General features: G+C 31.6%; 9 protein-coding genes across 9 annotated transcripts, besides 2 other annotated features; 7 read left to right on the top strand and 2 right to left on the bottom strand.

Moving 5' to 3' along the window:
- Positions 1-2676: 2676 nt before the first annotated feature.
- Positions 2677-3168, top strand: TVAGG3_0144020 (ubiquitin-like family; the record flags this gene model as incomplete). Its single annotated transcript, XM_001308620.1, has 1 exon — positions 2677-2949. The coding sequence occupies one exon, from the start codon at positions 2677-2679 to the stop codon at positions 2947-2949; it is 273 nt and encodes a 90-aa protein (XP_001308621.1).
- Positions 3169-3634: 466 nt separating this feature from the next.
- TVAGG3_0144010 (papain family cysteine protease domain containing protein family) lies at positions 3635-5434 on the top strand (the record flags this gene model as incomplete). The annotated part of the gene is made up of 1 exon (XM_001308619.2): positions 3652-5373. One exon carries the CDS (start codon positions 3652-3654, stop codon positions 5371-5373), a length of 1722 nt encoding a protein of 573 aa, XP_001308620.1.
- Positions 5435-5998: 564 nt separating this feature from the next.
- Positions 5999-6523, top strand: TVAGG3_0144000 (calponin-homology domain, CH-domain family; the record flags this gene model as incomplete). Its single annotated transcript, XM_001308618.1, has 1 exon — positions 5999-6523. The coding sequence occupies one exon, from the start codon at positions 5999-6001 to the stop codon at positions 6521-6523; it is 525 nt and encodes a 174-aa protein (XP_001308619.1).
- Positions 6524-6698: 175 nt separating this feature from the next.
- TVAGG3_0143990 (zinc ion binding) lies at positions 6699-7922 on the bottom strand (the record flags this gene model as incomplete). Its single annotated transcript, XM_001308617.1, has 1 exon — positions 6699-7922. One exon carries the CDS (start codon positions 7920-7922, stop codon positions 6699-6701), a length of 1224 nt encoding a protein of 407 aa, XP_001308618.1.
- A 102-nt stretch (positions 7923-8024) lies between these two features.
- On the top strand, positions 8025-8378 carry TVAGG3_0143980 (uncharacterized protein; the record flags this gene model as incomplete). The annotated part of the gene is made up of 1 exon (XM_001308616.1): positions 8025-8378. The coding sequence occupies one exon, from the start codon at positions 8025-8027 to the stop codon at positions 8376-8378; it is 354 nt and encodes a 117-aa protein (XP_001308617.1).
- A 339-nt stretch (positions 8379-8717) lies between these two features.
- TVAGG3_0143970 (protein of unknown function, DUF563 family) lies at positions 8718-9983 on the top strand (the record flags this gene model as incomplete). Its single annotated transcript, XM_001308615.1, has 1 exon — positions 8718-9983. The coding sequence occupies one exon, from the start codon at positions 8718-8720 to the stop codon at positions 9981-9983; it is 1266 nt and encodes a 421-aa protein (XP_001308616.1).
- A 304-nt stretch (positions 9984-10287) lies between these two features.
- TVAGG3_0143960 (uncharacterized protein) lies at positions 10288-11649 on the bottom strand (the record flags this gene model as incomplete). Its single annotated transcript, XM_001308614.1, has 1 exon — positions 10357-11310. One exon carries the CDS (start codon positions 11308-11310, stop codon positions 10357-10359), a length of 954 nt encoding a protein of 317 aa, XP_001308615.1.
- A 322-nt stretch (positions 11650-11971) lies between these two features.
- Positions 11972-12004: a mobile genetic element.
- Positions 11972-12004: a terminal%2Cinverted (terminal inverted repeat of tvBac_53III transposon ID:TVAGG3_0143950).
- An 802-nt stretch (positions 12005-12806) lies between these two features.
- TVAGG3_0143940 (uncharacterized protein) lies at positions 12807-13871 on the top strand (the record flags this gene model as incomplete). Its single annotated transcript, XM_001308613.2, has 1 exon — positions 12992-13630. The coding sequence occupies one exon, from the start codon at positions 12992-12994 to the stop codon at positions 13628-13630; it is 639 nt and encodes a 212-aa protein (XP_001308614.2).
- A 153-nt stretch (positions 13872-14024) lies between these two features.
- Positions 14025-15488, top strand: TVAGG3_0143930 (TAG-278-related family; the record flags this gene model as incomplete). Its single annotated transcript, XM_001308612.2, has 1 exon — positions 14025-15488. The coding sequence occupies one exon, from the start codon at positions 14025-14027 to the stop codon at positions 15486-15488; it is 1464 nt and encodes a 487-aa protein (XP_001308613.2).
- Positions 15489-15520: the final 32 nt, after the last annotated feature.

The raw sequence follows: 15520 nt of genomic DNA, 5'->3' as shown, positions 1-15520 counted from the left end.
AAATTGAGTTTCATTCAATTTCCGACATATGATGGGAACTGATTATAAAATATAGAATCCTCATTGATGTGGAAATATTAAATTATGAAGAGTTAGAAATGTTTACTAAAGTTTGTAAAAAAAGAAAAAGTTCATTAACTTCAGAAATACTTTTATTGATAATTGCAAATTCTGCTTGGCAATTACCAGTTGAAAGATGAATCAAATTGTTAGTAAATAGTTCTCTTGGATTAGTAGGTTCTACAGTATCTATCCAAAATGTTAATAAAATCGAATTATCAATGTAACAATTATCAACTGTTGTTTGTTGATTTCGATCATAATTATCACTGTTATATATCAAATATGAACCTTGAGGAGCAGTGTTGTTAATAAAAGAACAACTTTTTACAGTAAGAGAATCAAATTCATGGGAAATAGTCCCATCTGTTTGGGTACTAGTATTATTTATAATATTACATGAATCAATCAACGCGTAATACCAAAAACTTAGAATTATACTATTTGTTGCTAAATTATTAACAACAGTTGTATAGTTATATTTTGTTGTGTATTTACGTAGAGAATTTTGAAAAAAACCAGCAGGTCCAGCTAAACCTTTACATGATGAGAAATTTGTTGATGAAACTACGATATTATCACGTTCTGCATTTATAGAGTAACCAAAACTTTCATTTCCTACATCAAAAAGGGAACTTTCAATAAAAAAGTTTATGTTATTTCTGTCAACTTTTGTATTTGAAAAATGTGCTCCATATTGACTTTGGCATTTTGTACAACAGAATTTTCGTTGAACAATCGAACTATTACTGCCGATTTTGTAGTTAATGCAACTTCCAGTTTCTGTTGAAGTGCAGTTACTAAAAGAACACCGATTATGTAGGAACAATGAGTTTTTAACTGGATCAAAGTTAATAACTCGGTCTTTATCATCAAAAAAATTACACTCTTCTAAGTAATATTGACCTTTATCTTCTGGTAGATTACAATTTTGACTGTTTTTAGTTTCTACTCCTGTAAATTGATTATTGAAGTAACTATACCAAACATTGTCATCCGCTGAGGATGACTTTCTTCCGAATGCACACTGACAAAAATAACCGTAAATTTTCATTGAATAATAAAATATATAAATTGAGAATATTGCCGATACTGCAAGCTTTTGACGAACACAAAAATTTGTCTATTCGCTCATTGATAGAACAGTCTATTGTTTAAAATTCATCAATATGAATATGTACCATATATTAAACATAGTTTAGGATCTGAAACTATGTGTGATAATTTGAAGATGTTGTGTTTAGAGTTTATCTTATTTTAGTACGTGTCTCGATATGAATTTTCATAGCACAAACATGAATAATAAATATTGTCATATAATATATCAAAACAAATGAATATTTATATAATAATAAAGACGAAAAAATAAGATAAATTGGGAATCATACATTCATATATATATGAGCTGCATAATAAATTGTATGTAATTGCTTTAGGAAATATGCAAACGATGTTATCATCAATAGTAAAAGTATCTGTGGCAAAATATGAAGCAGGATATGAGCTGGTTACCTTGATTTCAATATTTGATGGAGTTATATGACTATAAACTTCAATTCTATCGAAAACATCTTCAGTAATTGGGGTATTTCCACAATATTGAATGGACTTTAATGCGTTAAGACCTTTAAATGCAGAAGTCCCAATGTAAGTTACTGATGGAGGTATTGTAATAGTTTCTAATGAATATGCAAATGCAAATGCTGCATTTCCAATTTTCGTGAGGTTATTTCCTGTAAATGTTACAGATGTTAATGCATAGAAATCATAAAATACGCTCCCTTCTAAAATTTGCAATCTGCTATTTTGGTCGAATGTCAAGGACGTTACATTCCTGCATTGGGAAAATCCTTGGTCTCTAATGATTTCAATGGCAAATCCTATTTTGATCGTTCGTAAATTCCAGCAATTTCGAAAAGCTTTGGTTCCAACTTCTGTAACACTAAAAATAGTATCGGAGTACGTAACGAAATTTGGGATATGTAAATCTGGTCCATAATCTGAAGTTACTGCATTTAGATTTTCACCTGAATCTTCTCCTGTTCCAACTCGAGCTTTTCTTGCATTAACATCAATAATCGAATATGTAATGCCTCGGTAAATGAAAGTATCATTTGCATGCAATTTAATATCGCAATACTAACAGATAAAAAAATTGAAAAGAATTTCCGATCATTTTTATTCAAAATTTCAAATAAAAATGGTTATTTCCATAGTTTACCTTAGTTTTCTTGAAAAGCACATGCAACGAACCAATAGAATTGCTTAAAGAATGTAATAGTGCATATGATGATTGTTGATAGATACATTGCTGATGAAATCGAAAAGATTTGTAAATAATTAATCTTGTTGGGCAAAATTTCTTCATTCACACTATGCTTTAATGAATGAAAAACGGTGCAATAATATAACTGCACTTCGTTATGCATTATGTAGTGAGATGCTGCTATATTTTTTTTTTTTTTTTAGTATCACATAGTTCGATGGAATGATCACGCATTCAACGAGAACGTCATATATTTTCGCTTTGGAAAAAGCATTCCTCTTCCATTTTCAAGAAAGCAATTGAACTTTTTATATGAAATGAATCCGGCACTTTTTTGTCAAAAATATATAATGACTGAAGAAAAGGTTACATTTCTATTAAATAGTGCATCAGACTTACCACAGATTTCGAAAAACAAAGTTACACTTTCTCGCCAAAAATCCATGCTGTTTTTAGTTAAATACGTTAAGCAAAAATTAAATATCCAAGGAAATCAATCAATTCACTTGTTCTTCAACAATTTCGCAATTTACCCTGATTGGACAGCCGGAGATGTTGCTGACCACTCTCCTGGCCAGACAACTTTAGATATTTACTATTCATCAGGGCAAGTGTTCGGTTGAAAGTCAAACATTGCCAATACTTTTCATATTTTCTGTTTTTAATACCTAATTAAACGTATTAATTTTAAAATTATACAAAATTTTAAATTTAATTTTATTTTGACTTCATTGTTTTGAAAATTCACATATGATTTTACTTTATTATAATCATAGAATTTATCATAAAGTGATCACCAGCAAAATCAAGTATTTTAAAATATTTATTTTATTAGAGCTCCCCAACTCCATAGATTAATGATTTCTGAATATACATGTTCAATGCATTATGAAATTTATAATTAACTAAATGATATTAACAAGATAATTTACATTTGCTATATTATATGCATATGCTATTGAACTTCGATATAGTTCATGATATTTCTTGTATTTTATCATATGATGCTGTGATTCAACATGAGTTAGCAAATGATTTTCAACCACATTGAAATTGAAGTGCGAAATGCAATGAATTGATTATCATAATGTCATATTTTCCTCCTTTACGATGCATTGAAATAGCAAATAACCAATAATAGCTAATAATCACATGCAAAATTCTTTTGGGCAAATCAGGAATTACGAAGCCCTCACTCTTCCTTTCAAAAAACGATGATAAATAACATATTTCTTTCTTCAAATGAAAATATAGCTTTATCGACCAAAGCGGTTTTGCAGTTACAAATTCAAAGGAATCATGTGAGAGAAAAAAAAAATTTTAAAATGGAATCAGAGATGTATTCACAATATGAGGATAATAACAAAAAGAAAACATCTCTTGGTGTTAAAGTTCTTGTAGCTCTTAATGCATTAGTTTTAGCATTAATTGTTGTTACATATGTTGTCGGAATTCGTGTTCAAAAGAGAATTGCCGACACAACAATTAGAAATAATACATTTGATAATCTTTTCAAAGAATTCGAAGCCGAATTACCCGATATTGCTTTACCATCTGCTTATGCTCCTCCTTATATCAATCCAGCTACCGATCAGGCTCATCGTGGAACATGCTGGTGCTGGTCAACATTGTATAATCTTGAAACCCAATATCGTGAGCAAGGAATTAAGAAAGGATTCCTTGACGAAAAAACATTTGTCAAATTCTCAATCCAAGCATTTGTCTCAGTTGTAGGAAATTACTGCAGAGCACACCCAACAGAAAAGGCATGCGGCTACGGTGGCTTCAAACGAAATTCTACAAACGATAACCAAGTTGAAGCTTTCCCATATTTCCTTAAGATGATCCAAGGTCTTGACTCCTCTGTTGTTGCTGATCAAGTCTGCCCATATGTACCCGATCCGAGCCCAGTAACAGATTTCCAGTGCGATAATTTCTATAAACAAAACGAATCTAATCCAATCCGCTTCAATTTCAAAGGCATGACAACAGTTTACGATACAAGAGCTATCAAGCAGCTTCTTTTCCTCAAGAAGCATCCTCTTGGCATTGGAACTCCACTTGGAACAATTAATTTCTACGCAAAGTGCTCAGAAGCACCATATTCCAACCACCCACACTGCCAGAAGAAAGTCTTCCGCTGCCCAGACTCACAAACAGAGGAATACTGCGCTCTCCTTGAGTTCCAAGGCAGAACCAAAGATGGCACATTCGTTGGCATCGACAAAGCCGACCGCCAGACAGAATTCGGTGGCCATGCCATGAACGTTGTTGGCTACAACGACAACTGGCGTTACAATTCCAGAATCTCATCAGATAAATCTGTCCAACCATCAAAGGGCTGTTTGATCCTCCACAACTCATGGCGTGCTGATGGCCATTCCGTACAGTACCTTCTTGGCAACAGAACTCTTGAAAACGAACAAGTTCTTTGTCCAAATGTCCGTGCCCCAGAAAACTGGATCCCAGCAACTCTCGATTGCGTCAAGAAGAACAAGGATGATCCATCGAAGTGCTCCAAGGATATCTTAAGAGTCAGAGGAAACGGAACAACTCACGGAGCTGATATCATCAAATGCACTTCAACTGACACTTTTTACTGTGATCAGAACCTTAAATATATCCTTAAGCGCAAGTCCGATGACGATGATGGTTCATTAGATGTTTACGAGCTCGACAACGGTCTCCATGATATCGGATTCATCGCATGGAGTGATACACAAGAGCCAATGGAAGTAAGGATAAAGGCAATGCCATTCTGGGGTATTGATAGATACATGACACCTGAAAACGTAGAAGTTGAGAACAACGCAGACGAATGCGGCTTCTACGCACTCCCATACCAGGTTATAGAGAACATGAGACGAAGATCGTTCGACTTGTTCGATAATTTCAAGTCTTCCGATTACGAAGTCGAATTCTTGGACTCTTCTTACATAAACGCGAAGGTCAAGGAATCATATAACTACGATTGGCTTAAGAGCTCAACACAACAACAGAACCTCCATCAGTTCAATGAGCCAATTCCATTCTACGTATATCATTAGTTTTTTTTTCTACATTTAATAAAATTTAATAAGTATTTAACGCTATATAATATAATGAAACCCAAATTTTAGGGAATGAAAAGTATTTAAACAGAAATAAAAAATATTCAAAAAATTATTTTCTTATTTTGTTTGTTTTCTAAGACTAAATAATTTTAAATTTACGGGATATCAAACATTTATGTGTATTGATGAGTATTAAAAAACAAATTGTATTATTGATGAGAATATATTTAATAAATTGCAATATAGAGTAAATCAGAATAGATTAAATTAGAAATCTTTTACTTCCTTGATATGTGTTAATCTGAAATCAAAAACGGGATGGAAATTTTGTAAAATTAATAAGAAATTTAGGAAATTGAATGAATACATAATAATATTTTCTTGCAATAGCATAAATCATATATGAAGTTTCGTGAAATTTATTTGAAATAAAAGATTTGATTTAAACTATCGTTGGAAATAAATAAAACTAGCTAGTATATAAGTGAATTTCTGAATAATTAAGAGTTTCAAGTTAAACCTTCTCCAGGAATTGTTTATTTTGATGAAATTTTGAGCTTGAACACTTATATTTGTCACTTTTTTGAAAAAAAATAACGAGTATTTTTTAGAAAAAAAAATGGATGAGGGAAAGCAGAGATTGCTTCAGTGGTTAAGTGAAGCTTCAGGTGAAAGAGTTGTAAACTGGGAAAGAGTTAGTCAAGGCGATGTTATTTGCTATATTCTTTATCGTATGTCTCCGAAAAATATAAATCTTAAGAAAGTAACAGATGGTGTCGATCGATTTGCACGTGTTTGCAACTGGCGTATATCAGCACAAGCAATGCGCACGCTTAAAATAGGTTGGGCTTATGATGAAGTCAAATTAGTTATGGCTGATCAGCCTGAGCTTGCAAGATTAGTCCTTTCATTACGTAGATGGGAAACAAAGAACTTAGAAGAGCCATTAGAACCACCAGCTCCTGAAGAATGGGCAGATCCAGATTTACCTGCATGGTTTACTCAACAGACTGCAAAAGAAATCGAAGAAAAGAAGCTTGCTGCTGGAGAAGCTCGTAAGAAACCTGTTGTTAAGAAGGAAAAACCAGTAGAGAAAAAGCCCCCAAGACAATCTCTTCATGACTACATTTATGCAAAGAAATAAGCGCGAATTAGCATACGCCTATGTTATTACACTACAAAAATTTATGAAAAATAGATAATTTCAAATAATTCTATATCAGGCCATGTAACTATCTAAATAAACTATGTTTTCTTTTCTTTTGATAAATGAATAATACATTCTTTAATTTACTAAACAAATTAAAAATAAATTAATATCAAGCTCTTGAAGATTCTACAGCTTTCCATGGAAGATCCTTTTCTCCATCATCAGCTGTATTTTCATTATCTTTTATGATAAGTTTCTTCTCATTTGCTTGCATTTTCAAATCTGCGAGTTTTGCTCGTTTTCTTTCAAGAATATCTAGGTAAATCTCTGTAAGAACGGAATAAGTAGTAGGAGAAAGCTTAATTTGTATCCTAAGCTTGTTATCCGGGAAAATATATCCGTTATTTTTAACAACATTAAGAGAAGCGAGTCTATTCCAGCCCCACGAATCCAAGTTTTGGAATTCTGAAACGAAATGACGCTCTAAAACTGTATCTTGCGTTGGATGAATAATTTTCACTTGATAATTAAACTGAAATGGACGATCAAAGCCCTTTAACACCTCTAAGAACATAGATATGTGTGTTCCTGCACCATTTCCGTTTCCATTTGGATATAATTTACCTCTCCATCTTGCTCCAAATGCTTTGAACTCAGGAGTGTAAATATAACCTCGTTCTAAGTGATTCTGGTCGAGCATTGATGTAAAATCTGAGAAATCAAATTCCGTTTCTGAACTTTGAGGACAGACATAGTTTGTATCAGGATAAGATTGTCTTTCAAACAAATAAGGAGGTGGAGATTTAGCAAATGAATCAATTTTAGCAACTAATTCCTTTGAACTTAAAAATACTCCAACATCGTTAGCTGTAACTATAGCAGATGCCATATCTACAATTTTTTCAGTATCATCTATCATAGAATCTATAGCAGATGCTTTTTCTAGTAATTTTTTCTCGTTTTTTGCTGAAATTGATTCAATATTACGCTGGAAATCGCGATATGTATTGTACATTTCAATCTCAATTTCACTTTTCTGGCTTGCAAGTGCTGCTTTCATATCTGGTGTTGACTGCAATTGATTTTCTATGTTGTCTCTAAGAGCTTTTGCCTGTTTAATTTCCTTTTTTAGTTGATCTTTTGCTTCTTGCTTTTTATCTACAACTTTTTCGATTCTATGTCCATTATGTACTTTGTTTTGTGATGTATATTCTTCGAAAAGGCAGTCAGGGCATAATGGTTTTTGACAATTTTTGCAAAAAAATTGGTATTTTTTATTATGTTTTGGGCAAATCATTTCATTATCTTCTTCCTCTTCACTTTTAGTAAGCAATGGAACGGATCCGCGTATGTTTTTATTGTTAGAAAACTGATCTATGTAATCTTTTATCATTTTGCTCGAATTTTTAAACCGCTACATAATTTTTCCTACACGCCTGTGATAAATTATCGTCGGCTTATTGGTGTGAAGCGCTGATATTTTTAAAATTTTGATATGAAAACAAGAAATTCACCAAGTAAGCAAAAACAGCAGAAAAAGATCCCAGCAACACGTGAATCAGTGGATAAATATATCAATGAAGCATTTGCTAATTCATTTTTCTCGATTTACAATCCAAAAATGGCTCAATATTCATTGCCAAACTTCGAAGATGAAGTTCCCGATAAAGATAATTATAATAGCTTTGAAAGTCCACTAGCATCTTATTTATTAAAGAATGATATTGCAGATTACCCTAACTTGCGAGCAAATATTTTTGATTCATTTGATCAATCATATGCTCGCATGTGTGATGAAGTACTAGATCCGGCCAATAAAGTTGATATTTCATTTATTCCCAAAGCTTAGAAGAAAATATTGATTTTTATATTCAAATTATTGGGAAGCAAAATTGACGATATACATAGTCATATTCGATTCAATGCGAATTGTTTCATTCGAATTTATTGTTTATTTAAAGTTTATTTGTTTTTTTGATTCCGAATTTCTTTTGGTATTGCTCCAATAGGAAATAGTCTTCCTTTGTGTTGGCTCGATGTATAGAGTTAGTCCGAAAATAGTTCTAAAATTCAAAATTTATATCTTAAACATCTTCAGCTAAATCTCAACAATATACTTATAGGCAAATGCTAAATCTTCATACAAATCTAAAGATACCCAAATCATTTTTTTATTTATTTTTGTGTCATGGGTTTTGAGCGGCTTTTCCTACGACAAACCTCAAGAAAAATATCAAAAGCCTCAATAGTTCACGCACTTCTTTACTTATTCCTCCTTTTCGCCATGCTTATCGAGTATCAATTTGATCATATAAAATTTACATTTACATTTCCCGAGTTTGCGAACATAATAGGGTATGGAACTGGTACAGTTAATTCAGACATTAATACTGATTCTCAAAGCATTCCTATATATAAAGAAGTTGATCCTATTTTACCAAAAAAATATCCGAAATTTACAAAAGCCAGATTTGTTGCTGGCAAATATCCTGCCGGGTGGATGCCTGGTGATTGGGATTATGATGCCACAAAAATATTAATAATCAAAAATATAACTTTTACAACAGAAGTAGCTTTTCTCATACATAACGGATATCATCTTTTTAGTAGGTCATGTCATCCACGATATTGGGGTATTGGTCAGCCTTATCATTGGTCTCCTTATAATTATACGTGTTTTAAAACTGCAGTATGCGTTGGCCATCAGCATACTCATGAATGGGGTCATTGGTCCCTTGAAATTATGCCATCAATTGCATGCATGCCTCAAGAAATTTTGAAAGATGCAGTATTTATTGTTCCAGAAATCAAACCTTTCATAATTGATAATCTCAGAGAATTAGATATAGAACCCTGGAGAATATGGGGTGAATATAATGGCAGAGTTCATGCAGAAACCTTAATAACAATCAGAAATATCTGGTGCGGTGATCTAAACAGACGTCTTATCCTTAATCTACGAAATTACTTCAAGAAGAAATTTTCGTTAGACAATATTGTACCTTTCAGATATATAATTGCAAATAGAAGGCCAGATCAGAAGCGATACGTAGCAGATATACATGAATTAGTTGATGCATGCAATAAAGAATTCCCAATGTTCCATTTTGAGGCATTTACTCCTGATGATTCCAAACCATTTTTCGAGCAAGCTTTGTTTTTCAATAGTTTCAAGTTTATATGGGGAGTTCATGGATCTCTCATGGCTAATATCCTTTACATGCAGCCAAAGACTGTTGTCGTTGAAATACAATGCGAAAACAACTGGCTGAACTCATTTTTGAATGTAGGACAAATTGCTGGTTTATGCCACTTTGCTGGTAGAGATAACATCAACTTTTACGAAAAAAAGAATAATACAATCGATCTTTCCTATAATTTGTATGTAATTGCTACAGCATTTGTCGAATCAAATTATATATTCAAAAATCAGACAAGGCTTCTTCAACAATAATTCATTATTTTTATTTTATTACTTGTTTTTTGTTTGTTCAAATAAATTTTGTTTTCTTATTAACTATTAAATTTATTCCGCCCTCTGGTAATATACATTTCTATAACTTTAAAATGATATGCTGTCAAATACATTATCACAAGAGAATTGAGCATGAAAATTAGAGTTTCTAAATTGAAAGATCTTTTAGGAAGATCCAAAATCACGAAATCAAACAATCTTCCAAATTCGAAGTTTTGATTTATAACAAAATTTTAGCAACCCTACAGAAATCATTTAAAAAGATAAGCTATTAGAAAAACTAGTATTTATTACAGTGTTAGAATTAAATTTACATTAATAATAACATAATATTAAACAAAACATGGGAAATTTATTGTCTATCTGGATTATTATCGTCTCCTTCATATAGCAACTGCTGAACAGCTGCAATAAAGAAGTCTTTCGATTGATCAACAATTTTATCAAGAGAAATCTTGCTCCACTTCTCCAAAAACTTCGTAATGGATACAGTATTTGCAGGAGGTGCTTTAGCAGTAAGAGAAAGGATAAGAGTGAGAGTATCATCAAATGATAAGACGCCAGTTTCGCTTCCGAAGAAATTAGCTAACGTAAGAGTCATCGAGTGTATGTGCTTTGCTAAATCAATCGGATTTGTAATAAATTCCAGCTGTTTTAACATTTCAAATTGTTTCTGAGTAAAAAGAGATCCTAACTTCAATCCTGGAGTATAATATCTCTGTATATCCTTAGATAGTCTCATTTCTCTAATAGATCGTTGAGAAAACTCTTCTGCTTTTTTCAGGAAAATTTCGTCTTCTTTTCTGTATTTATTGAGCTCAGATTCTATAACGTATGATTGATCAAATAGTAGTCTAACTATTGAAGTGTATACTATCGTATATGATGTTTCGTTTGTGATATTCATTGTTTTACAAAATTCCTGAACAATAGAGGTAATTGTCATTACAGCTGAATTAGTATCTCCAGATGCTATCATTTTAGCGGCTGGATAAATTGTCTGATTCATGTTGGATTCGTAAAAATATTCAGCAATGATTTCATCGATTTCGGATGGAGGAGAATAGTTGTAATCGTGATCGAATTGGCCAGATGCTGCTAGAAGACCGGACTTAATCTGATTTTTGCGGTTAACATTTAAATTTAATAATTTAAATGAATAATTTTTATATTTGTATTTGATAGAAATCCTTCTCGCTCTCACTTCGGCATATATTGGATTAGATCTTGACTTCGCCTCAATATAGCTCTGAAATTTTGGAACGTTGATATGAAGACAGGGATCAGTAACGATATAATCTACCATGGATTTAACGATTCTTATAACATACTTGCATGCTTCTGACTGTAGTTCTAGAAATTTCCCACATTCTTTTCTATAAAAATATTCGAGAAGAATTGAATGACGAATTAACTTAGATGGATATAGTGGTTGCTCTGAAAGTTTGAGTTTTGCTTTCTTTTTGTCGTATGTTTCAATTGCATGCTTAAATTTTTGAACGTAATTATCAAGCCTAACAACATTTGCAACTTGAGAATCAACGTCTATCTCCCCTCTTGTTAGGCACTTAGCAAAGTCGGATAAGCAAGAAGGAAGATCATCAGGAAAGGTCAGTTGATTATCTGTCGTTTTTTTTTATTCGAAATTTTTTGAATTTTCAAAAAAAAATATTGATGAAATCAACAGGATAACCATTATGACCTTTACCCTACTTATATCTATTAGTTTAGCTTACGTCAATTGTTTTATCAGATTGATATAAGTGAAGTAAAGCGATATCGGAAAAATTGATATTTTAGGGTGCATTTACCACTTCCTTGAATGAACATATCTTTATTTTAATAACAAAAAAGTATAACAGTCATCTGAAGTATTAGATGGTGATTTATAATGACTTTTTCTCGATCAAAAAAAAGGGCTTTTTATCATAGAAAATTGGGATATGATACTTATTTGTCAAAAAATTGAGAATGTCAGAAAGTGGTAAGTTCACCCTAAATGAATTTTGAGTATTTGGACTATAAGATACAATATTAGAATATACAATATTCTAAACATATAGTCAAAACATTCAAGATTTGTTATATAGTACAGACTGATAGATTAAAGATGCGAATTCGTTCTTATTAATTATTTGGAAATATATAGTCAGGAGAAAAAGGTGTAAACCGGGCAAAAAGGTGTAAACCTTAATTCTTTAGGGCTAAAAGTAGGAAAGATATTGTCTCCATATGTGTGCAATCTGGGAGGTATGATTAGTTCAATATTTTAAAATAGTTAAAATAATGAGATATTAGCTATAATATGATAACATATATAAATAACAATAAAAATAGTATCCTTATATTATAAATATTATAACTCTTTACAGAAAAAGGATTTTTAAAATATCAAATAATCTTGAATATTTAATAAAAATGAGGCTTAATGGTTTCAATGTCAGTCCATTACATTGTACTACAATAACATACAATATATTCTTGATCATTTTTAAATGAATTAACTATCAAGCAGCATGAACATAAAAAACGGATCAAAAAAGGTGTAAACCATATTGTGAAAGCTTATTTTTTAGAATGATCATTCCAATAGATTTTACATTAGAAAATAAAATTATTCGCTGCGTGTCATTAGTTAAATTGATTTTGTCCCACAATAATATCAATTTCAATTAAAAAATTGAGCATCAGACTTTAAATGAAGAATAATATAAGTCTACATGGTTGATAATGATATTCCTTACAATATGAATGCTAGAATTGCTATTTGAAATTGCAAATTTTTGAATTCCATTAAATTTTGAAAATACGATTTTTTACCTAAAGATCTGATCGAAGGAAAAATTTACGAGAGAAGGCTTTTGTTCACTACAGATCCAATTGTTTACCCAGGATTTGTAGAATTGGACAATACAAATGGCAGAGCAGTACTTTATTTCGGTCCAGGAAAGAATTATCGAATTTTCTCCTTGTATGACTATTCAGAGATGTTCTCAGTATCCTCTAATGACGTTATGGATATCAAGATGACTCCAAATTCCTTCATGTCCATCAAACTCCTTTCAATTTTCAAATTTGATCTCATATTCTCTGACGTTACCACCGGAATATGCCAAGGTGACTTATGTTTACCATTAATTCCCCAAGCAGACCTTCAATTCATCGAACGCAGTGGAGAAAACATCCTTTTCAAACAAAATGGAAATCCAATCAACTGCTACAACATTGCAACAAGAGAAACAAGGATCATCCCTGATACAGAAGATGCATCAACACCAGAGTTTCTCTTCCTCTATAACAGAAAGCTCTTTTTCGTATTTAAATCAGGAGTTTTCCTTGGATACACCTTCAATGGAGATAAAGCCTTAACAGTTTCATCCGAAAGAAGACTTTCCCTCGCTCCTCTTTGCGTTGATTCAAATCAAGAGTATCTTGTTTGCACATCCAAAGGAAATGGAATCTGCAAAGTTCATCTTTTTGATCTTTCGACAGGAAAAGAGGAGTTCAGCAGCACTGTTGATGATGGATTGTTGAAGGGTTTCAGATTAACTTCAATCGCCTATGACAAAGACTCACACTGCATTGTCTGTGGTGATGAGGTTGGAGAAGTCCACTTCTGGCTCTGATTCTATCATTATTTTTTTATTTTTTTCGATTAAATATTTTTATCATTTTTTATCTAAATGTTTGAAGTGTTTGAACATCTTCGTTTGGATCAATACAATGTAATTCTAAAATGAAATTGTTAGGCATCAGTTGAAATTTTGATTATGAAATATAAGTCAAAGTTCTAGAAAAATAGAGTAAGTATCAAATTGTTACATGATTTTAAATGTCTGTTGTGATTAGATCACATTAGAACAAAAAGATTGGATCCGCCCAAGGATATCTCATATGAAAATGATACTATTTGACAGAAAAAATATTAAAACTATGTAGAATCCAATTAGAATTTGCAATCAGAAATATAGATGAGAAGTTTGAAAATGCGCACGTTAGTATTTTTATTTTTTATCTTCAATGGAAATTTCAAAAACAACGCGTTTCAACACATGTAAAAAGATTGCACAGCTACAGCGTGTTATTACTGTTTTTAAAACACAAATTGAAGATAGAAGATTCCAAAAATCCGCTCTAGGTAAGATATTTGACGAAAAATTTGCAAAATTGTCTGAAGATTATGAAAAAAAGATAGAACGCGATATCAAACCAAAGTGTGATAAGCAAGATGAAATAGATTCGAAGTACAAATCTAAATATGAGCAAAATATCGAAAAATTTAAAACTCAGATCTCAGAAAAAACAGCAAACATTCAAAACGGTGCAGAAAAGATATTATCAGAACTTGATAATCTAATGACTCAAATCAATGCGATTTCTCAACCTTTAATTTCAAAAACAAAAGAATTAGTCGATAATTACACGAAAAATGCAGATCAAGTACAAAAAGAACTATCTACTAAGTGTAAAGACATGAAATCTGTGTGTAATAAAGATATTGAAGAATTCATTAAAAATGCAGATGAAAAAGAAAACCAATTTGTTATAGAATCACGTAAAAAGTTTGATGAAATGCGTCAGAAACACCAAAGTGATATTGATACAATCAAAAATTCAAAGCCGATGCCAAAACTTTCAAAGAAAGAAATTGATAATTTAACAAAGCATAAAAATACACTCAAACAGATGTCAGAAGTATATAAAACAGTGCATGAAGACTATAATTACGTTGTCAATGCTCATAGAATGTGGATTTATCAGTCAAGAGAGAAATTCAAAGATATCATGAAAATTGCTAAAAATTCTTCATCAAATATTGATCCCAAGACATTGCAAAAGGCTCGCGATGACTTGCAAGCTGTTTTGGCAAAACTATCTCAAGAATTATCAGATAAACAAAAGAAATTAGAACTTACACAAGCAGAATTGAAATTTTCATATCAGAAATTAAAGAGTGAAATCACAGAACTATTAGAAAAGGAAAATTCAGACTTTTTAGAGAAGAAAAATAAGATTTTAGAAGAATCTGGAGAACTGTCTAAAGAACTTGCTCAATTAAGAGAACAAAACAAGCAAGAACTGAATGCTCTTAAAGAAAAATATGTAGAAGAAGAAAACCAACTAACTCAAAAAGAAAATTACGCAAAATCTCAAATTGAAGTTGTTTCTAAACCATTCAAATCAGAAAAACAAAAGGCTAAGAAAGAATTAACAGCACTTAGAAGCGCAAATAAAGCTGAACGGACAAAGAAAGAGAGTGAATTAAATTCAATTGTTGAAAATCAGGCATCAGCATATAAAACAGAAGAAAATTCATTTAGAGATCAATTAAATGCTCTGAAGAGAGGAGGAAATCAACAAGAAAACGAAAATCGAAAACAATTGAATCAAATTCTTCAAGAAAAAGAAAAGGCAATGATAGAAAAGACCAAGAAGATCAATGAATTTGATGCCCAAGCATCAGATGCCATCGAAAAACAATAACTTCAAAACAAATTAAACGAAGAATCTCTTTC

This window comes from Trichomonas vaginalis, chromosome IV (genome assembly GCF_026262505.1).
Source record: "Trichomonas vaginalis G3 chromosome IV, whole genome shotgun sequence".
NCBI lineage: Eukaryota > Parabasalia > Trichomonadida > Trichomonadidae > Trichomonas > Trichomonas vaginalis.
The sequence above is the reverse complement of the archived record's forward strand: the minus strand, read 5'-3'. Positions and strand labels throughout refer to the sequence as shown.